At 35.6% G+C, this 23021-nt stretch overlaps 1 protein-coding gene across 4 annotated transcripts in view; it reads right to left on the reverse strand.

Annotated features, from left to right (window-relative positions):
* The window catches only part of ZEB2 (zinc finger E-box binding homeobox 2), a 131839-nt gene that overhangs the window by 18776 nt on the left and 90042 nt on the right, over positions 1–23021 (reverse strand). For all 4 annotated transcript variants that reach the window (XM_090279574.1, XM_090279567.1, XM_090279554.1 and 1 more), the window contains exon 4: positions 19697–19768. In XM_090279574.1, coding sequence (XP_090135700.1) covers positions 19697–19768 — 72 coding nt within the window. The remainder of the gene's footprint in view (positions 1–19696; positions 19769–23021) is intronic.

A 23021-nucleotide genomic window follows, 5' to 3' on the forward strand; every position in this document is an offset into this window, starting at 1 on the left:
TTACTGAATGCCTGGTATGTGACAGTCATCGTGTCTTGTTTTGATAGGCAAAAAACAGACCCAGTCTCATCCTCCAGGAAGCCATGAGAGCGGTCAATACAAGTGATATTATCTCAAAACTGAATATAACATTACAAACTCAAGTAAGTATTATGACAGGAAGTTGTATGGTGGTATGAAAGAAGTAACAGAGGGGCCTGTTGGGGGGGGACCTGATGGAATCTGGAAGATCAGGGAAGCTTTGACTGAAAATGCCTGAAGTTGCACTTTACAAGCTGGGAAAGAGCAGTGATGCCCAGAAGGAGTGTGGAGCATTTCAGGAGCTAAAAGGACAGTGCTGGAGTGCAGGGAGGGAACGCAGAGCAGCAGGATATAAGGGTGAAGAGGCAGGCAGGAGACACACCATGCAGTATGCGACAGCCTTTTTAAGGATCTGGGTTTCATTCTAAGAGAAACAGGAAGCCATTGAAGAGTATTAAGCAAGGAGGATGATTGGATGAAAATATGGATTATCTGCATTTTTAAGTGACAAATCCAACTATAGTGTGATCAGGATTGCTAGAAAAGAAAAATCGATTCTGGGAAACCAGTTAGGAGTCTCTTGCCATAGGCCAGGAAAAAGATAAAGGTTAAGGAATTGGTGTTAGAAGCTACAAGAGAAATGGCAAGATTTGAGAGGCACTTCAGAAGTAAAAGCTCTAGTCTTGGGGAAGAATTAGGTATGCCAAAGATGGAAAGGCGGCTAAGATCCTCCCCTAAATTCAGATTTTTCAAATTTGATGTATGGCAGGTAACATTCATCAAAGCAGGGCTCACTGGAGTACTAAAAGGACTTGAAACTATAAGCTAATACATTGGATCAAATGAAAGAGAACTGAGGAGAATTACATTTTGTAGACTATTAAACTAAGTGCTAACGATCCTGAATATGGTGATCACAAACCTCTTGCTCTTTTGTCACACCAACTTCTGTTAATTGTAACAAGAGCAACAGTGTGATTCTAAGACCTGTAATTCCTTCAACTAGAGTTTTGAAATTTGCGAGTTTATATTTTGAAGTTTTGCTTAAAATTTTTCTTAGAACCTTAGAATCTTAAATATTTTCTTAGAAGATTAAGTCAGGTCACTTTCCCACTGGTATGTTCACAATTCTATGGATGTTTTCCAAAATTGGTGATTATTGTTGATGATGCCATTTAACCTGTACCATTAAGTCACTAGAAAGCATGAAGGAATGGCTACCTTGCACAAACTATTTGTCCATTGTTTTGAAAAATCAAAATAACTTCAGAGCTATCAAAAATCTTTATTCTTTTTTTAAAGGCAAGAAAAAGAGAAAGGAGACAACATGGTCACTCCAAGATAAACCTCTTCTGAACAACTTAACTAATTTGACTAATGACTGATATCTTTTTCAGCACTGTGGCAATAGAAAGCAATGTAACAGCACCCTCTGAACCCAGACCTACTCAAATGTTAAATGTTCAAGACACAATTTATTTATATTTTTCAAGAACATTGTCCCACCAGAGGATTCCTTAGTCTTAATAAACACATGATGGATGTACATTTAATATCCTAATTTTATCTTGATAATTCAGCAACTATTTGAATTATCTTGCTATCTTTGCATGAATTTTTATTTGCATATGAATGTTTCCATCAGAAATGTAATCAAATGCAAATTGAATTGGATTTGCATTAATAGCCTTTTTGGCTTAAAAGGGAAAAGAATTCTGATTTTTCTGGATAGGCAAACTAAACTGCATCTAGATATACCACTGGTGTTCTGAGAGGCAATTTACTTGCTAGATAAAATTTGGACATGCTAGACTTCTATGTCAAGTGTGATGAGGACAGAAGACATCAAATTATGTGCTCTTTTAATTTAAGGATTACTTTGATTATCTTTGTATCCTGAGCATTGAATATGTTACCTAGAGATTAGCATGTTCTCAAAAATCATTTATGAAATATATGTGGAATAAATTATTTCCTTAACAGTAATCTTGATGTAAAAGTCTTCTAGTAAATGGAAACATAAGATAGGATACCTACAGCTGAGCTAGAAACTTGGGTCTACTATTCAAGCAGTTATAGAACAGTTATGTGATAAACTATAGTGTGGATCATAAATAAGAGGTCTGTCCAGAAAAAGCCAGCCATTGTTAATATAATGAAAATGGTTTTGGACATCGATGTAACCTGGCAGCAAGAAGAGTGGACTGGAATATGCATGTGTGAACAATGACAATTTTTACTGTACTAGTCAGTGGGGGCAATAGGTACCATTGACTGAGCATGTGTACTGTGCAGCTGTCACATTCAAAACGACTGAGCAAGTAGAGCAACGAATCTTCCTCAAATGTTGCGTTAGCTTGAACATTCCTCTGTGGAAACTAGTCAGATGATTCAGAAGGCTGCAGCTGTGGGCAACTGGTGATTGGCAGCTTTATCACGACAATGAACCCATTAATGCATCATGTCTCAGGCAGTTTTTTGGCAAAGCATCAAATCACTCAAGTGACTCAGCCTTGCTACAGCCTAGATTTGGTACCCTGTGACTTCTGGCTTTTCCCAAAACTAAAATCACCTTTGAAAGAGAAGAGATTTCAGACTGTCAATGAGATTCAGGAAAATACTACAGGGCAGCTGATGGCCATCGGGAGAACTCTGTGAGGTCCCAAGGTGCCTACTTTGAACGGGACTGAGGCATCATTGTCCTATGTACAGTGTTTCTTGTATCTTGTATCTTTTTCAATAGATGTCTCTATGGATACATTCTGGAAAGACCTTGTACTTGTAAGAGTTTGAAAGGGCCCAGATGCATATTCAAAAATGATTTCATGAAGAAGATAACACTTAATCATTTACAACTATTTTCCCCATCAGGACTTTTCTTTATGTGGTATAGGTATGCTAATATCTGAAGTCATTTAAGTGGGCTAGAGCCTAGCCTTCCATGAACTAGGTATTGTATAACCATCATGGATATAATGTGGATTTGACTGGTGTTGCTATGGGTACTAGTGACATATGGCTTTCCTGCTCCGCACCATGACATTCACCTTTGCCTGAGAATAGCTCCCCATTTTCCCTATTGCCAAGCCTTATGATACCCAAAGCAGCTGCCACATTACTGCATGATCTGGCTCCCCTAATCACAGTGAAGTAAGCTGCAACTGAAGTGAATCAATCTTAGTCTTCCATTCTCCAGGCCAAACTATTGATTGGCCCAGGGGTGGCCAACAAATCCAATTGAATTCAGCAAATCCTTTTCCTGTGATTTTAGGACTTTGTTTCGAAGAGAGCATCAAGGAAGTTTTTCCCCCCAAGTGACTGCAGCTATAAGACATAGAACAAAGAAGCTGATATAGCCCATGTATAGTACAATTTATGAAGAGAGAGAATGAAGCAGACATACAAAGTAGAGACAAATAGCAGTTCCAGACAGTACATTCTTAGCTGTACTTGCTTCTGAGGCCAAGCTGCACTTCTGTCCTTCCAGGGACTCTGCTGTTCAACCCTCCTTAGAGTCTGTGACCTGGAACATCCCCTTTTCTAAGTTGAGGCCATGTGTGTTTCAGTCTCTGAAACCCCAAATCACCCTACTTGTTATAATAGTAGAACAAATGATGGGATTACATTTTGGTTATTCTCAGAATTGTTGGGAAGAATAAAGCTTTGATTCTATTTGGAAGTTTACATTTTTGGTTTTTGCAAAGATTTTGTAATACTGTATAGTGGACAGAGGAATGAGGTAAAAAATTGGCTAGAAAGTTATAGAATTCCCCACTGCATTTTTCTAGTCTAAAATCAACCTCATTTTACTTTTTTTTTCTTTCAGTAATCCTCTTCACTCCTTGGTCTGCTAGGAAGAGCTGCCAAAACACACTAACAAAGGATATTTGCATGGTATTTATGATCAAACCATAATAAAAATTCACAAGAAACTTCCAAGTAATTTCTTCCCATACCTTCTCCAGAGATTTTACATTTAGTCCTAAAATTTACCCTAATGTCTTGCAAATATCTCAACCTTCCCTAAGGTCAAGTAAACTTTTCTCTAGCTAAAAAAAAAAGTTTCATTAATTAAACATGTTTCCTCATAGCCACGTGTATTTTATTATTGTTAGGGTAAATTTCTAGGCCCCTACAAGTTAAAAAAGCCTTAAATTTCTTGTAAATATGATAGTCAATCTTACTAATGTTGCTTATTAATACTTTCAGAAATACATTATTGTCTAGCTTAGATAAAGATTGATATTTTTAGATAGATAATGCTAAGTATCACTATGGACTGATGTTAAAAATGATTGCCTAAAAAACAGGTAATGTTAATGGAACTCTAAATGTAAGAATTATATTGGTCTTCATATCTGTCACCGTTCCCCATAATTCAGTTGCTTTAGGGTACTTTCTCAAAGATTCTTAAAAGTGAGTTTAACTTCATATTTACAAATATTTAAATTATATTGAGACCTTCATACTTAATCTTTTTCCCTTTCTGTTTCCCTCTTTTTACTCTTATTGCTTCACCATTTATTTTCTTTAAATGTAACAAGCATATGTTCATGTAGGAAGATGGGTATTCTCTTTCCACTTGTCTAATATCCAACATGTTTTAAATTTTCATTAAAAAATTAAGAAACATATTTGAATATTATTCTAAGCCATTTTAATAACCATCAAAATGAATAAATAATTCTTTTGGAAAGGAAAGTATCTTGGAGGCTCTAGAAGAGCTAACACAAGTGTATGTAAAAACCTAAGTGGAATCATTCATCCATTCCTTCATTTAATAATTGTTTATTGAGTGCCTACTAGAGCCAGAGAGTGTGGTTGGGGATGAGGACACAATCATGTGGACTGATAATTTTTCCTAGTTCTGTGACTCTCATATTTAGAGACATGTACATAAAATGCTTGTGATTATGCAATATGCAGACATATACATACATAGATGTATAGCAGGGGATTATATGATTATATTGTACAGATATAGGGATAATTTCCCAGGATAACATAGAAATTTTACATTTATCATATATTCTGGCTTTTACTCACTTCATTCATTCAGGCATAGGGACCAGAAGAAACCATCACAAATCTAGGTAACAATATTCATCCTCTTTTTGAAAAACAGTCTCTTTATTAACATTTTAGAGGATCAAAAACAGAGGAAATTATTTTTAATTTAGTCATCTATATTGAATTTTTTTTGATTAAAGAAGCCCCTCCTCAGCATTTGTTGAGGTATATAAATTCTTATGGCTACTTTGTTTAAAGTTGAGTTATTAATGGAATATAAGCATTTCCTCATTAAAAATGCATGTATGCCTTTCTGCAGAAGGCTTCCAAAATACATACTGGCACCAGAAATTGAAAAACAACTCAAAGGAAGAGGATGATAGTTTTCTCATTACATAGCTACATGGGCAGCCCACCAGAGCCTCCAACTGCTACAGAGGTGTGTGTGAAGCCAGGAAGGCTCATCAAGAGTGACCAAGTTTTCTTCTCTTCTTGGGAATTTGTACAGCATCGGAGCTGGTCTCTCCATGCCTGATCTGACATGGTTTTCTCTGGGAACACATGTTCAGATGCCAATGAGAGCCCTCCATGTGTAAGAGCTTTAGGAGAGAGACTTGTAGAAGGAACAGGGAGATAGGAATCCATACTACCCTGTAGGATCAAATATCTCCCAAAACAGCAGAAAGTAGTCCAGTCAGGGACAAAGTCTAATTTTTAAGTGAGGTTTATATTAAGTGAGGGGATTGTGAATATCAAGATTGAGACACTACTAACCCTTAGGCAGTTTTGATGGCTATATATCCATGTAGAATCCATGCCTTTAGAAATATTCTGGAGTTAGATAATGTGTATTATCTTTCACATTACTGTGGAATCTAAAAACCTGGAGTTAGTATATTACCAAAAAGATTCTTAGACTATTTTAGTATGTTTTAGAGGGTTTATAAAATAGGGTGCTTTTGGCCCAGCAATTCAATAATCTGTATTTTAACAAGTCCTTCAGGGAATTCCAACACTCACCCAGTTTAAGAATCACTACTCTAGGAATTCAAATCTCTGCCTCACTAGGCTAAATAAGGCATTCAGCATGGTTGTGGGAAATAGCACAGAAGTACTATCATGTCAGATAGCCTTCCTGACCATCTCAACCTGAGTTCATATCCTCAGTCTGCATTTACTGAATATCATCCATGTATCTCAATTTTTAAATTTTTAAACCTATCATGTCACATTTTAATCTGTCATTTACATATCTGTGAGCTGAGAGAGGCATGGATCATGTCTTATTCAGCTTTGTATTACCAGGTCCATGTACAATGCCCAGCATACAGCTAAAGCTCGATAACTAAATACTTAGACCAGGTCCTGGGTCACTGGGTTCCTCATCATATTGGCTCTGCTACTTGTATTTTTTAAATCTCAATATCCTCATCTATAAAATGAGCCAGTATATGCTTTCTGGAATAGCCTTGAAGTTTTAGAATTCCATAATTTCAGTTTATTAATTACCCAAATCAATTTGCTTTTTAATTCACTGTATTCTTTTCAATTAAAAACTCAAATCAACACAGCTTTCTGATGGAGGAACTACATACACAGATTAAGAAAAAGTGTTTTGATCCTTCCTGGAAACTACAGAAATGGACTTCTGGCCAAGATGGAGGTGTAGGTAAACACACTTCACCTCCTTGAACAACCATAAAAAGTATCACAATTAACCTCAAAACAAAACAACCAGAACTGTAAGAAAATCGAACCGTACAAAAGTCTGATAACCAAGGATTTAAAGAAGAAATCTTCATCCAGAAGGGTAGGAGGGGTAGAGATGGGGAGCCGGGACAGAGGGCGCGGCGCGGGGGCGGCTGGTGGAACAGGTGGTCTCACATTCACACGTGGCAGATAAAAGCCAGGAGGGACATCTGGGGTGTGATCCCAGACCCAGGCCAAACCTCACAGCCTAGGGTGCCAGTGCTGGGAAGGTAAAGCCTCGTAGCTTCTAGCTGTGAAAACCACTGGGGGTTGGGGCAACAGAAGAAACTGCTCATCTCTCAGAAGAGTCTGTTTAGAGGGCCCCCATGTTCCTAGAATGTAGTAAACACACCCACTGTGGGAACTACCACCAGGGCAGCAGCTAGAAGTGCGCTAGTCACATACAGCAAGTAGGTGAAGTGACTGGAAAAGGAATGAGTGCCAAGTGAGTGGCCTTGTCCCCTCTCTGACCCCTCCCACATGCACAGTGCCACAAAATGGTGAAACAGGTCATCCCACACTGATGAATACCTAGGCTCCATCCCTTACAACATAACAGGTGCACTAAGACAGAGAGTCAAAACAACTCTACCTAATACACAGAAACAAACACAGCGAGGCTACCAAATTGAAGAGACAAAGAAATATGACTCAAAGAAAGAACAGATCAAAGTTCCAGAAAAAGAACTAAGTGAAATAGACATAGCCAACCTATCGGATGTAGAACTCTAAACACTAGTGATAAGGGTGCTCAGAGAACTCATTGAATATGGCAACAACATAAAGTAAGAAATGAAGGTTACACTAAGTGAAATAAAGAAAAATCCACAGGGAAACAATAGTGAAGAGAAGAAAACCAGGATTCAAATAAAAGATTTGGAACATAAGGAAGAAATAAACATTCAACCAGAACAGAAAGAAAAAATAAGAATTTAGAAAAAAACAAGGAGAGAATAAGAAGACTCTGGGATATCTCCAAAAGTGCCAACATCAGAATTATAGGGATGCTAGAAAGAGAGGAGGAAGAGCAAGAAACTGAAAACTTATTTGAAAAATAATTAAAGAAAACTTAAATAACTTGGTGAAGGAAATAGACATACAACTCCAGGAAACACAGGGAATCCCAAACAAGTTGGACCCAAAAAGAACAACACCAAGACAAATCGTAATTAACATGCTAAAGGCTAAAGATAAAGAGAGAATCTTAAAAGCAGCAAGTGAAAAGAAGAGAGTTACCTATGAAGGGGTTGCCTTAAGACTATCAGCTGATTTGTCAAAAAAAACTCTACAGCCAAAAAGGGGTTGGCAAGAAGTATTCAAAGCGATGAAAAGCAAGGACCTACAACCAAGATTACTCTAACCAGCAAAGCTATCATTTAGAATGGAAGGGCAGAGAAAGTGCTTCCCAGACAAGGTAAAACTAAAGGAGTTCATCATCACCAAACCATTATTACATGAAATGGTAAAGGGACTTACTTAAGAAAAAAGAAGATCGAAACTATGAGCAGTAAAATGACAACAGACTTATAACCATCAACAACTGAATCTAAAAAAACAAACAAAAATCCCCCCAAAACAAAATAAGCAAGTAACTAGAACAGAACAAAAACAGAATCATAGATATGGAGGTCATATGGAAGGTTATCAGCAGGCAGGGGTTGGGAGAGAATGGGGGAAAAGTTACAGGGATTAAGAAGCATAATTGGCAGGTACAAAATAGACAGGGGGAAGTTAAGAATAATATAGGAAATGGAGAAGACAAAGAACTTATACACATGACCCATGGACATGAACTAAGTGGGAGATTGCTGGAGGGAAATTGGTGTACCTGGTGGAGGGGAGCAAAGGGAAAATAATCAGGACAACTGTAATAGCATAATCAATAAAATATACTTAAGAAAAGAAAGAAACATCACAAGGAAAATAGTGCTTATTAAACATTTGTTGAGTGAATGAAGGAGACACTCAAAAAGCCTGGGATATCAGTTATTTCTTGTGGGAACTCTTGTTGTAAAGATAACTGCTCCTAACCTCAAACAAAGCTAGTAAAACCACAGCATTTATGAGCCAGCAAGTGATAGGCTCTCCTTGGTGGACACTGCTCAGAGTCTGAAAATGATCCTCCTCTCTAACCTGCCAAGTGCTACTTCTGTTTTTCTCTCCTCTCTCTGCTTTATTTTTTAAAACTCATTGTATGAAATTAGCTAAAAAATTGAAACAATAATTTGCATGACACACCTGACTGATGATAAAACTCTTCCATCACATAAAAACATTATAGATACTTGACAAAAGACGAAGGTGAAATGCTTTATAATAATATGACTCCTTGTTAAGTATTTAGTTACTAATTGAATTATCTAATAAATTGATCTTGCACAATTAACACTATACACCCACTCAACCCTTGCTGAGAAATATCTCATGATCAAAATTGTGTGACTTCTGTTGCCCATATAAAAAAGCTACCTTTATTTAAAAGTGTTAATCTAATTTTAATGTAAGAGTAATAGGAGAAAATGGAAGCTTTAACCATGAAGATAATAAAGGTACAGAAACTTTCTTACTCTTTTCCCCACTTTCTCTATGTTAATGATATGACTTACGAATTAGTGCTTAAAGAGGCTTAACTGTTTGCTAGCTGCCAACCTCATCAATAATACTAGCAATTTAGGAGATTTGTATCTTGCTCCATGATGTTTCTTGCTCAGGCAAGATTTTCAATCTAGGTCTAGATGTTTACCTCGATTCAGTTATTCTGGAGATGCCCGGAAGGACTCTGTAAACCTAGGCAGAATTGGCATTTCTATGTGGTACTTTAGGGTTTGAATCCCTGATTCCACACCTTCCCATCCTGGTTATACTCTATTATCTGAGTGCATTTTGTGAAGTATAAGCAGGACTGACTATATAATTTGCGGGGCCCAGTGCAAAATGTCAGCAGGAAAGTATTAAACCAAGGGCCCTGCATGACTGTGCAGATACTGGGTATAATATCATGAGGCACAACCCCTGGGAACGCCCCCCTCCCACGACAGCTATCACAGCCCTTGGTTTTTGTTTTCTTTGTTCATGTTTCCCGGTAAAATGTCACTAGAAGAAAGGACAGGGTGGGGTGGAGTCTGGGATTGCTAGTCTAATTTCCTCATTTAACAGATGATACAGCTAAGGTAGAGAGAGGTTCATGATTCACGCAAAGTTACACAAATACTTTCTGGAAGAGCTGGATGGAGAATTCATGTATCCTGACTCTTAACCCATTACTTTTCAGCTATGTCATGATGACTCATTATGAGAAAAAGAAGGAGAGAACCCCATTTTTTAGTTTTCCATCATGCCTAACTGAAGGGTTATGATCTGAATAGGTTCTAGATGCTGAAAAGTTCACTATGACATTATACATAGTTCCAAACAACACTATAATGCCATGAAATCAGTATGGGAAAAGCCAAAGTAAATGCCAACTTCAATATAAATAAAATATTAAATTAAAATGTTTTTCTCTACTTTTCATGTCCCTGTTTTTCTGAAACCCATGCTCATTTTTTTACTGGGTAATCCACATCTAAGTCTTTTGGGGCAAAGCAAAATCATCATCAATGTTCTTCAAATTCTCCACTTGAGATGTTAATTTAAAATTTCCATTTAGTATTTAAGAATTATATTTTCCTAATTTGAATATTTCTTATGTTTAATCATGTTTCTAATGGCACCCAATACAGAGTAACTTTATGAGCCACCTGGCAAAGGTGAATTTTTATTATTATGGTTATAGTAAATAAAAAAAATGTCTCAAGAGTAATTTAGGACTAGGGACTTTATTCACGGTTCATTTTGCTTTACAATCTCACATATTACTTGTTTATTCCACCACATGCTTAATGCTATCCTGCTGTACGTGTTCCACTTCTTCAGATTAGATGAAACTGTGTCACCCCTTGATAACTTCCCATGCCTCGCCGACCCTTCCTGCAGAGCCACTCCTGCTGTCACCTGTCTTAACACACTGGCCAGAGAGGATGGGTCAACACACTCCTCCATCCGCATTACCGTTTCAAATCAGTGTTCCTATTTTAGTAATTTGTTCATCACCTATTTGCTTATTCATTTATTTATTATTTCAACAAATAAACTGTTTATCAACCATCAAGAGCTGTATAAAAACTGCGCCTACTGAGAGAAAATATGGAGAAGAGTACACTTAACCTTTACACCCCAAAAGCCTCAAATTTCTAATCGCATTTTTTGAAGTTTAAGTCATTCATTTTTCTCCATTATGTTCTTTAACACCACCTATACAGCTCAAGTAAAATGACACTCTTTCTATTATTATGTTTACCCCAGACTTCCATTATAGTCATTCTAGAAAACGTCATTACTCAAACGATTGTCCATGGGAATCCTCGGTGCATAGTGCTTTGCCTTTCTTTAGTCCAACAACATGATGGCCACACCTTGGTACTAGGCTAACTCTGGGATAATATCATCTCTATGAACCTGAACTTGGAACTTTTATTCTCTGATTTCAACTTTCTGCCTTTCTCTATCACTGAGCTCCTCATTCTCCTGAAACAGGTACCTCATTGTGATAATCAGGCCCTGTCAAGTAACCTAGTCTACTTCAGCCATTCTTATTTTATACTTGCCTCAGTTCACCTTGAAGCCTGAAATCCCTTCCATCCCTGCCTGTTATTCTTGTTGGATTCCCACCGTGCCAAATTAAAATGTAGCCCAATTTCCCTGCTCCTAGAGTACGCAAGGGTCTAAAGAAACTTTAATAATTGTGTAGACTTATTTCAGTCTATGTTATCAAAACATAATATTCTTTTATGATGATAATTAAATCTCCATACATTGTCCACAGCAACTACTCTACACTTCCACACCTCAAGATTCCCTTACTGTCAGCTGGTGCACTGTTTTTCTATTTACTTCAAAGAATGCAAACCATATAATGTGAATACCCCAAACTGCCTTAAATTCAATCAAAATCTACCCTCATTCTTCCTTCTTTTTGTGATCATATTGCTAAAAACATGTATCTCTCCCAGTAGCCAAGGCTACCACCTAAGAGCAATACCCTCACAACTTTTCTGATAACCTATTCAGTCTTCACCCAGGCTTATATTTTCAGCTTTTCTCTAACTCTCTCTTTTGCACAGAAGCATGTCCAGCAAGCCTCTGTCCTAAAGGGAACCTTTCCTAAAATTTGCTGTCTTCTATTTTCATGTCTCCAATATTTAATCCTTTGCTCTGTCAGAAGCCCTCTGCAATATGGAATACTTTTCACTTGAACCTATGTAACTTGTTGCGTTTCAAATAAAACACCTTGATCCATGTATTATTATAATAATTAATAATAATAGTGGCTAGCAATGATTGAACATTTATTGTGTCTAAAATTATGTCAAACATTTTATACATGTTTCTTATTCATCTACCATTGTTTCATTCACCCAATTGAATGTAAGTCCTTAATGATAGTAATTACTCATTGTATTTTTCATGATGCCAAAGAAAATGCCTTGCACTTAGTAGGGTGTCCCTAAGTGGCTATTGATCTGAATTGCTATTGAGGTTATAATTATTTGTTTGTAAGTTTTGTCTTTCTGTCATTCTGATTTTTGTTTTTCCTTTTGACATTGTAAGACTTTCCATTCCTTAAGGACTAGAATTAGATTTTCTATTTCCTTAAAGTTTCTCAAGTCTCAATTCCAATTCTGCACAAAAGAAATATTCTGACCTAAAAGAATGAATGTAAGTATTTTAGTGGTTATTAACAAGTGATTGTTATCCAGAAGTAAAAAAGATATGATTACTGATGCTAGTCAGTGCCCAAGTAAAGAAAGAAATTTTGACAGCTTTCATCATCATTATACACAAATATTATAAATACTACAAATCGTCTTCTCTCTTTAAAAGGGGTTGCTAGTTAAAGATGAAGTTAGATAGAAACCTAAGCTATTCTTTCTTAATCTCTGCTTTTAATCTCAAGTTCATTGTGAGACCAGTGAAAAGAAATTTGTCCTACAACTTGTCTGGATAGTTTTCCAAAACGTCAAAGGAATTTAATTGACAAAGGCTCTCAAATCATCTGGTTAGTCTTTCCATTACAAATCTGTGAAACACTGTATTTTCATTTTATTGAGAAGGAATTAATGAGGAACTCATGTGAAGGGAGAAAACAGTTCAGAATGTGTTAATTTCTTAATGAATAAAAATGGTTTAAAGCTTACTTGTACATGCAAACAAACTGGCAAAAACAAAACAAAACAGGTAAGCATCTGGTATTTGTTAGGCTTTGTGCTAGGTACTTAAAAATTCTACACCACTTAATCCCTACAATGAGACTTTGTACACAGCAAATCACTATTTCTACTTTAGTGATGTAGAAATGAAGGCTTATTATATATTTGAGTTCATGTAACTAGCAATTGGTAAAGACAAAATTCAAATTAGTTTATCTGACTCTAGAATCTGGAGCATCCCAAAACAACATTTGCTTTTCATATGTGAAAGCAACTATATATTTTCCTTAAAATTTTGGAAGCATGTTTAGTCATGTTTAATGATTGGAGTCAATATATGTAGTTATTTCTTGGACAATAATTTGCTTGCTTTATGCAAGATTAAAACTAAGACCTAAAATGGCTTTGTCCAGTTTCTAGATGTGAGGCACTTTTTTTCCCAGCAAAGAAAGCAAAGATGCAAGTGGTTATTAATAGCCCTTTATAACTAGAGTAGTAGATTGTCTGAGTAAATATAACTTTCACATTTTCAAAGAGGAAACAACAGGGGCCGATTTGAGTCTTGATATGCACGTGGAACTACACTAATGTTAATGATCACCATGTACCTAAGATTGATCCTTGTTACTACTAGCTCTTAGACAAACTCGTGTTTATAATGCTCCTAAGTTTTTCCATTTCTCTAATCTTCTTGGAAAATGTTTTTTTCACACCCTCTTAAAAACTCTACATAATAATTTCATTCTGAATTTGAATTTAATTAACATCTGAGTGTTGTAAGGTTTTTTTTGGTAAAAATGCATTCTTTGTCTTATGGGTTAAAATATAAAATTTTCTTTCATTTTTAGAACATTAAACTTAGTGTAGAAACACTAAATGGCACGTGGAATGTTATGAATATAAATCAGAAATTGTTATTTATGTTGTTGTAAATCAATTTTGCTATGCTGCTAATCTAACTTTATTGTAAAAATGTAGTGATACTCTAGAATGTTGTTCTTTGCCTTTAACAAGTTGATTTTAGGAACTTAAATCCTGGTTTCACTCTGCAGATGCTGGATTTGATTCCCTACACAGGGAATGTTTTCCCCTATTTGGGCTGCCCTCTCAGAGTCCATTCCTTCTCTACCAATTACTTGTTTGTTCATGCATTCATTTTACCAGGTATAATGTGTATCATGTGTATTCACTGCCATATTGGCCCTTTAAGGTAAACAAGGAAAAGTCTTTTTCTTAAAGCAAATATCCTGGGAGCACTTACTGAGGCAAATATATACATTGTGTATTTAACTACCTCAACAGTCCTAAGGAGTAGATAGATGTCATGATAATCTACCACCATATTACAGCTGAAGAAATTGTTTGTTTGCCCTCATGAAATTAACTAGGTGAAATAGGTGTAAACAATACAAAGAGGAACAATTCAATATGCTAAAATTAGTCATGTGCACCTGAGGGCTGTGGGATTTCAGAGAAGGAAGAGATTGATGCGGTTTGGGTGTTCAAAGATGACCACATTGAGGAAATGGGACGTGAGCGGTCCCTGAAGAACAAAAGGGTAGGGAGAATTTGAATGACTGGAGGGAAGGGAGAGAGAGATTAGTACCTCAAGGAACAGCATGGCCAGAGATTCAGGTTGGCATAAATGTAATTCTTTTTTGATATTGCCAAGGATTTGGTCTGATAAAAATGGAACATTGTTGGTATGAAATGGGTGGAAATTAATACTGGAGAAGAATGTGAATTTTGTCCTATAGGTACTCAGGTGCAAATAAGGATACTATGAAGAGAATTCAGGCAATGAGAAAAAATTATTGGAGGAATGTGAACTGACAAAATAGAGGAAGACATGAGGCTAGAGATAAGTCAAATGTAACTGAGTTTTTCTTGTTTGGGAGACTAGAATAATGGGAGATGAAAATGTCTAGGTGGTTATTTCAGGCCAGTTGTCAAAAATATGTCAACCTGGAAAGATGAAAGCAAAGCCAAGTGTTGTTTGTCACTCATCCACTCCCTCATGTCTTCAGAAACTCTGTCTGACCTAGATGATTCTAAGATTTATGGTAGGTAGGTAACCAAAACCCTATACCATTCCCGTTTTCAAGTAATTTACAATTTAGTGGGGACAAACATACCTGCAGGTGACTAAGTATAATACAAGAGAGAATGAAATAAATCCTATAAGAAGACCCTCAAAGGAATGAATGATTAATCCTGAGTTGGAGACTTTAAAATGGTTTCTTGGTGGAGATGGCCTTTAAGAATGTATATGATGCTGTCAGACTAAGAAAGCTCTTCGGCTAAAAGAGGCTGAGTGGCTTCTTAGGCTGAAGGAAAACCACGAACAAAGGCAAAGGAGTATAATGGTAAACAGTCTTTCTGAGCTGGGGCATATTCTGGGAAGTGGCATTGAAGACAAGATGGGTTAGATCATGGAGGATCTGCCAATTCAGCCTAGAAGCCAATGCAATCTGAAAGCAATGGAGAACCATGCCAGGTTGAGTATGAAATGGAGTGGGGACAAGTTACAATTATCCATCTGCCCTAAGTTTTGGAAAGCAACTTCTAACTAACTTTGTTAGGGTGACGAATGTATTAGAGAAATTAGGGATTGAAACAGGGGCCCAGTTAACAAGGTATTGTAATAGCTCAAATGAAAGATGAGGATTTAAAATGATTCAAATGCTATATGATATTTGTGACAGTAAAATTGATAGTACTTGATGATTAATTAGATAAAGTACATAAGTGTCAAAAATGATACCATAGTTTTTAACCGGTTCAATTTCTCAGAGTGGTGGAAGACTTTCTAAGGCAAAAGAATATGTCAGGTAATTTAGATTTTATTCCCAAATCTTCCACCAGTTAGCTATGTGGCATTTTAAAAATACAGTTTCCACAACTATCAAATTATAGTTAAGGAATTGTTCTATAGTGTAACTTAATTTTAGAATTCTGTGATTCTATTTCACTAAGCCTTCCCACTACTTCTTACAGATTTAAACTCAGCAGAATACATTATGAAGGAGATATGCTTTTAGGTTCTAAAAGACTACTTTGTTTATATAAAGTTAAAGTTTACTATTTAATAGATTTGTAAAACTGAGGAAGAACTTCAGAGGTATTTTCCTTATTTTTAGTTAGGGATAAAATTTATGTGTTGAGTATTCACAGAAAAATATTAGCGATATTTTCCTTTTCTCCCCTCTACAAGTCCAGTTAATAATGACATTTTTTAAATCAGAAAATTTGCTTAACTTTAAAAATAATTTGTCTATTCCAATGTCTTTGCATTCTGCTTTGATTAGGAAAGAAAAATGGAATTTGATATTAAACAATTCCGTATTCATTCATTAATAAAAACATTTATTGAGAGCCTATTAATTTTAAGGCACACTTATAGACTATGTGGTAGCTTAAGAAAAAACCATGCCTGCAGAATTTGCAATCTAATTTGGAAAAGACCACATTAATTAACACACTACAGCATCTATGGAAAGGTTAGCGGATTTATTTCATGAGAGTTCATTGGAAGAAGATTTCATTTTAGTTGAGATGGCTACAGAAGAAGGTCAGCTGGATCTTCATCAGAAGGACTTGGGTGAAGAGAAAGATATGGTCCATTAATAATGAGTAATTTCAACCATAAATAATGTCTTATTTCAATTCCACATATATTCAGGCATCTAAGAAGACGCTGGAGGGAAGAAGCAGTCAACTTATGGTTGGGAAGAGATGTGTATTTATCTTCTAAGAGGGCTGAATTATAAACTGAGGATCAGTAGTAAATTCCTAATTACCAAGTCCAATGTATTTGTTCAGCATTCTTTCACAACTGTAGTTATTTGAACTTTTTATTGAATTGACCATTCTCTCCTTTTTGAAACTTTCTTTCTTTGCTCTCTGAATGTTTAATATTTTTTTTCTACCTTACAATCTTTTTTCTTTCAATGAATTTGACTTTTCTCCCTACTCACCAGGAGGCTTGGCCTCAGCTTTCTACTTGTTTCAATAAACACACTCTCAATTGTAAGTCTCATAGTCCCAAGATGTTAAATATTATCTGAATATATCTGCATGACTCAAATCTCTCTAGAAAACCCTGACTTCCTGGGTTTCAATTCCTCATTTCCAATGGACATTCTCATGTTCTCGTATGTATTTGTCTAACTCTTACATGAAAATATTAATGTCTGAAGATCAGCTCAAGGTCTTCTCCTCAAAACTGGATCTTTTTTCTGTCTGTCTAGAAATAGCAAGCATTGCCATATTCTAAACACAGCTATCTTGGCTCCATCACTGAGCTATTTTGACTCCATCTCACAGAGAATCAACCAGTTGTTGAGAAGTCATGCTGCTAATTTCATCATTGTCACCACCCTAGGACAAGCTTTTTATCACTTCACACCTGAATAACTTCAATGGCTTCTAGTTAGTCTCTCAAAGTCTGTTTTTTTCCCTAAAGAAATCATGGTAGTATAACATCACCCAAACTTCTGTTTGTTGCTTTGTCAGCTGGCTTCAACTTAAATGTCCACTTCATTTTCCATGAACTGCCTCCTAGGACCCTCTGACTCAGCCTAATTCTTTCACTATCCTTTGAATAAATATCACAGTTTCTCATTGGCTAACATACTCCTCCTTTGCTAGAAAGCCCTTCCTCACTTCTCTATGACTATGGAAAATGTACTTAGTTCACATTTTACTTCCATCATGAAACCTTTTCTAAATACTAACACAACAGCATCTCTTCCACTTCTGTAACTTGAAATAATTATGGTTTTTATCATTGGGTGCATATTTATCACATATTTTACTTATCACTCATTATTATTTCTTGAGTGTTAGTCTCATCTTCCAAATTAAATAACAACCATGTCTTGGACTGCCTGCCCCATCTTCTATCACACATACACGAAACAGTGAACATATAGAAGACACTCAGTGAATAGCTACTGGTTTATTTATTGACTGAATACATATAAACTCTAAGGAACAGTAAGCAGGATGAGAAAAAAAAGATCTTAAAGCTAGGTGAAAGAACATTCAAAATTGATTTTTAAATCTGCATAGGAACAATTTTTATTAACTTCGCTTTAGACTATAAGTGTGTAAAACAGCTAGTAAATTGTCACTCTGTGAGATAAATTTCCTTTTGGGACACCTTAAATGCCTACAAAGTTAATAAAATTAGCATTTATGTATACTTAAAGTTGAAATTTAATATTTACTTTTAACAGGAACATGAAGCTGTTTTTGATTTCATGAGTTGGGACATCATAGAAAGTATCTAATTTGTTGTATTTATTACATTTCCATGGAAAATTACTTTGTCATGTTTCATTTTTACATGGTGAGGGTACTCCTGAAACAGAGGTCATTAAAACTAGAAATATTCTTAAGAAGCAACTGTTTCAATCTGTTCATTTTTCAGGTGTAGAAAGTGAATTCCAAAGAAGGTTATTGACTTGCCCAATGTCACAATCTAGTTATTGCCAGAGCTGTACCAAAAAATTAGGATTGTTGGTTTCTGGTTCTATATTTTTTCCAAAATCCCATGTTGTGCAGTTTTATTTTTGTACCTAGATCTTCATTATTTCTCTTATTTTACACCCGAGAAAGTAAATTAGTGCCTCATAAGTTATTAATAAGAACATTCTAAACAGAAGCAGAGCATGAGCACTCTGTTATGATGTATATCAACATAAGTGAGCTATGAATATCATCTTAATTGTTTACATTTCTAGAACTACATAAAACTGTAACTTTTTTGATTGCTAAGTTGAGTGGAAGTAGTTATGTGATTTTTTTTTTGTTTGTTTGTTTTGTTTTGGTTTTGGTCTTGTTTTGGAAGATGACCTTTTACTGGGCACTATGTTAATCTTTGTAATGTTAGTGTGAAGGGTTATTTGAAACATCAAAAATAATTAGCCTTATTCAGGAAAAGAGAGGTAAACATAATGGATCAATGTAAATTTGCACTGGCGATATAAGAATGTGAGAGAAGACGCTGTTTGGGGGGAAAGAACACAGACTTTCACAATTGTCCCGAAACTCCATTCTATAGCAGTAGCAGAGTAAAACAAAATACCACTTAACTACCTCCCTACTGTATTTTTTAAGCTTCAAGTAAAATTGTCAGTTTTTCTATATAGAACTTTTGCTTAGAAAATATTATTTAGAAGGGCAAGAGAGTACTGAGTATTAAAAGTAAAGGAAGAATAAAAAGGAGCTCGGATGATCAATTTTTATGAGGAATGTTTATGGAAATTTGGTTTATCTGAAAAAAAAAAAACCTTTTACAATGGACATTAGACCATATCATTTGAACTCTGAATGACAAATATCAAGTGGTGACTAGAAGAGGCATATTATATTCTGATTTTAAAATTATTTGTGCAGTCTTTTTAAATAAAAAATTACTTATAGAATTTTGCCAAACACCTGCTTTAAAAGGATTCATTCATCCATTTCATTTTTCTCAACTTTCACAGGCAAATTAGGGGTTTAAGATATATTTGCTACTAAAATACCAAACTATAGGGAGTTCTGATCTGAAACAAAACAAGAGCTCTGTAATGCCTGACTTAATTGTGAAGTCATGGAGACGCTCACTAAATCCACATGACGCAGGACAAATGTGATCTCAGTGCAGTCAACTTACTTACCTGTACCATTGTTCATTGCGGTCTGGATCGCGGCTTCCGGCCCCATAGTGTCATAGTCTTCCTTCATTTCTTCTGTGGGGGAAAATTATCTTTAGCATTTGAAAATTGTAAAAAGGCTTACTATTAAGCATGCCAACCACAGGAACAAGGAAGATTCTTTGAAAGGAAACAGAGAAAAGGCTTGTTGTAAACCTCTAAACAATAGCTTTGTTCAGGCAATTGAATGAATCCAATAGTGCTAGCTGCACAAGAACTTATTTACTTTAAGCATTACTGCAAGCTGTGAAAAACAGAGGTGCTTATTTGGGGCAAATGAAGGGCTTTTCTTCTGGTGGCAGTTCTAGTGACAAACAGGGGGAAAGATATTATTTTTTCAATAAGAGTCAAAAGCAACCAGTATTTGTACTTACAAAGAGGCATGCTAGCTGCTATGCCTCTAGTAACCTTGGCTAATGAGTGGAAAGACAGAATTTCTTATTTTATTTTCATACTTTCCCCCCATTTGGATGGCACTAACCTACACGGGCATATTTTTTAAAAGCCTAATTCTATACATATCAAAACTTGAAAGACCCAATTTATAAGACAAGCATCCCAGGGGTATTGAAAACACCTGTTTCACTGCTTTAGCTAATCTTCGAAAGCATGCCTTCCTTATTCCTTTCCTTACCACTCCATAAATATCTCCCTTTTTTATTTATGCATCAGTAAATAATCAGTCACTTTGTGAGGAAAACCATACAAATATAACAACAGCTCAATGTTGTAATGAAGATGAAAATATGTAACATTAAAGTTGAAGACTCATAAATGATAACAGGCCATTTTCTAAAGCTGCCATATTTTAAAATAGGAAGAGTGTGAAAAATAGGAGGACTCTTGAATTTTCTGCCTACAAAACTGTAGCATATGGGAGAGGGCAGAGGAGAGAAGAGAGTTCAAAATCCTTCAAATACATAAATGAAACATGTACTTCTAAAAACTGCATTTTTATAACAACAATAGTAATGAGAACCAAACAGGATCCAGTATAAATATCTCTCTGTGATAATCATTTTACTGAAAACAAGAGAAACTTCATAAATGGGTCTCTGAATCCCCAAATTTATTCTAATCATTCTTTGCTCATCACATTTTAGTGATAATTGTTTAATAAAAGAACAAATTCTAGCAAATGTTACAGCTGTAGTGTCCTACAGCTTATCTGTTTCTGGTTTCAGAGCTGAAATATTATGGACTTCATAAGGTAAAATAAATAGATGCTAATTTAATGCCACTGAATTTATTAACATTCAGAAAATTTGAATGGTATTTGTTTAAACTGTACAACCCCTTTAAATTTATTCTTGGCCCTGGACTTCTCTCTTATTTAAGGATTATTTTCACAGAGACATTTTGCATAAAACATTCAGAAGTTCAATATATAGCAATATTGTATTGTCAATTATAATAATCGATCCGTTGAAAGGCTCCCTCATCTGGTATTTTTATCAGTCTCTGCAAGGAATTAAATTAAGGTATTTCTGAGAAGTTCGGTACTAGATATAAATATAGCTTTTGTGTCTTTCTTCCTCGTTCATCTCATGTGACTTCTGGTAGCTAAGAGTCAGAAGTATCATAAGTTTTCCATCTGAGAGATCAAGTCACTGAAGGGAAAAACAGTTAACAGAATTTTTTTTTTTTTTTTTTGCATAATAGTGGTAATGTTCAAGATTTCTGCTGTACTTCCTTCCTCATTGTCATTTTCTTATGAAAAAGTAAAGAGAAGTTACAGTAGGTGGTTGCTTCCCAAATTATTAAATGCTGGGTATACAAATGTGTAGTTGGCACTCCATGTGTACTGCAGTCTGTATTAACTGTAGCTATAACCCTCTTTTGGCAAAGACTGTGCAACTAAGATGGTGTCACTTTTACCTAGAATGTACTTTGCTTCAATTTACCGAGCACCAGACTTTTAAAAAAATATCAAGCTCAGTTTATTAAAATGAAACACTAAGCCTTTCCAGGTATGTGTTTGAAATACTATGTATCTGCCTATTTAATTAAGCTTCACATGAACCATATTCAAAGGACATAATAATAAAGAGGTCAGGAGTATCTCATCTGAATTAATGGCAATCCTGGCTGTCTCTCCGCCTCACGCCTAACCTTAAACATTTTCCAAGACACCTCTGACTCAGCACACTGTGTCTGAAACCACATAGCATATTTATTTTTAAAACACTTGTAAAAGTTTGCATTTTCCAGTCACCCTTGGGATGAAGGCTTGTAAAAATAAAGAGCACTTTCTTCCTTAAGATGAAGAATCCTTGAATAAGCAGAAAGAAGCCAAGATGCAGGTGATTTATTTAAGTCTGTGTCAATGATAATGATGTCATGGTTTCCAGCACACTGTGTCCACCCCATTGTGGGACAAAAGAATGTCAAGGACAATTCTAAACACAAAACTTTGATTGTGCTGAACCGGAAAGGCACAGTAAGAACTCCACTGTGCTCTTCAGTTCAAAACCTGCATCCTGCAGACAAACTACTGAAAGCAAGGGAGAAAGAGCAAAGGAGAGGGGCCTTATCTCAGAGTGAAGCTATGTGCTGAGGTATGATGGTAGACAGCCAGGCACCAGGGATAAAACACTACTAAATAAAACAGCACCAGAATTAGAATTATTGTCTATATTGTGTGTTTTGAACAATAAATAAGAAAAGTATTTTATCAGAAGAAAAGTGTGTTATCTAAGACTCAGGATAAACAATGAGTAGCTTTTTAAGACCAATTTCTTTTCATTAGACATCAAGGCACCACTTTTGGAACAATAAAAAAAAAAAAAAAAAAGAACAATAAATCACTACTGATCATTAGAAGTAGACAGGTAATAGCCCGATAACTTTCTTGGTCCAGATAGCCAAATGAGATTAGTGATTTACATTTTATTTAATTATTGTGACTCCAGAGTGGTAGTTTATTTACCATAAAGGTAAGAGCAAAGAACAGCCTGTTCATTTGTATGACAGGCACCATTAACTACAGGTGATAACAGGGTTTGTAATGCATTCATATGGATTATTGTATATTAAAACATTTAGAATTATGATCCATGACTGACACAAAAAGCTGCTGTGATCACAAACTACTGCAGCTTGACATTGGTGTTTTGGCTGTTTTTCAATTATTGATCTTAATTTTTTTAAATTAAACTTTTGAAAGAAGTTTGCAGCTGTACATTTGTTATATCGTTATTAATTATTCCTTTAAGGGTGGAAATTCTAGTAATTGGTCCTTACCCTTGATTTCTAGATATTAAAATTTAAAGCATCAGAACATTCGTTC

The sequence above is a fragment of the Furipterus horrens genome, unplaced genomic scaffold (genome assembly GCF_987537825.1).
Source record: "Furipterus horrens unplaced genomic scaffold, mFurHor1.1.pri manual_scaffold_1, whole genome shotgun sequence".
NCBI classification, from domain to species: domain Eukaryota; kingdom Metazoa; phylum Chordata; class Mammalia; order Chiroptera; family Furipteridae; genus Furipterus; species Furipterus horrens.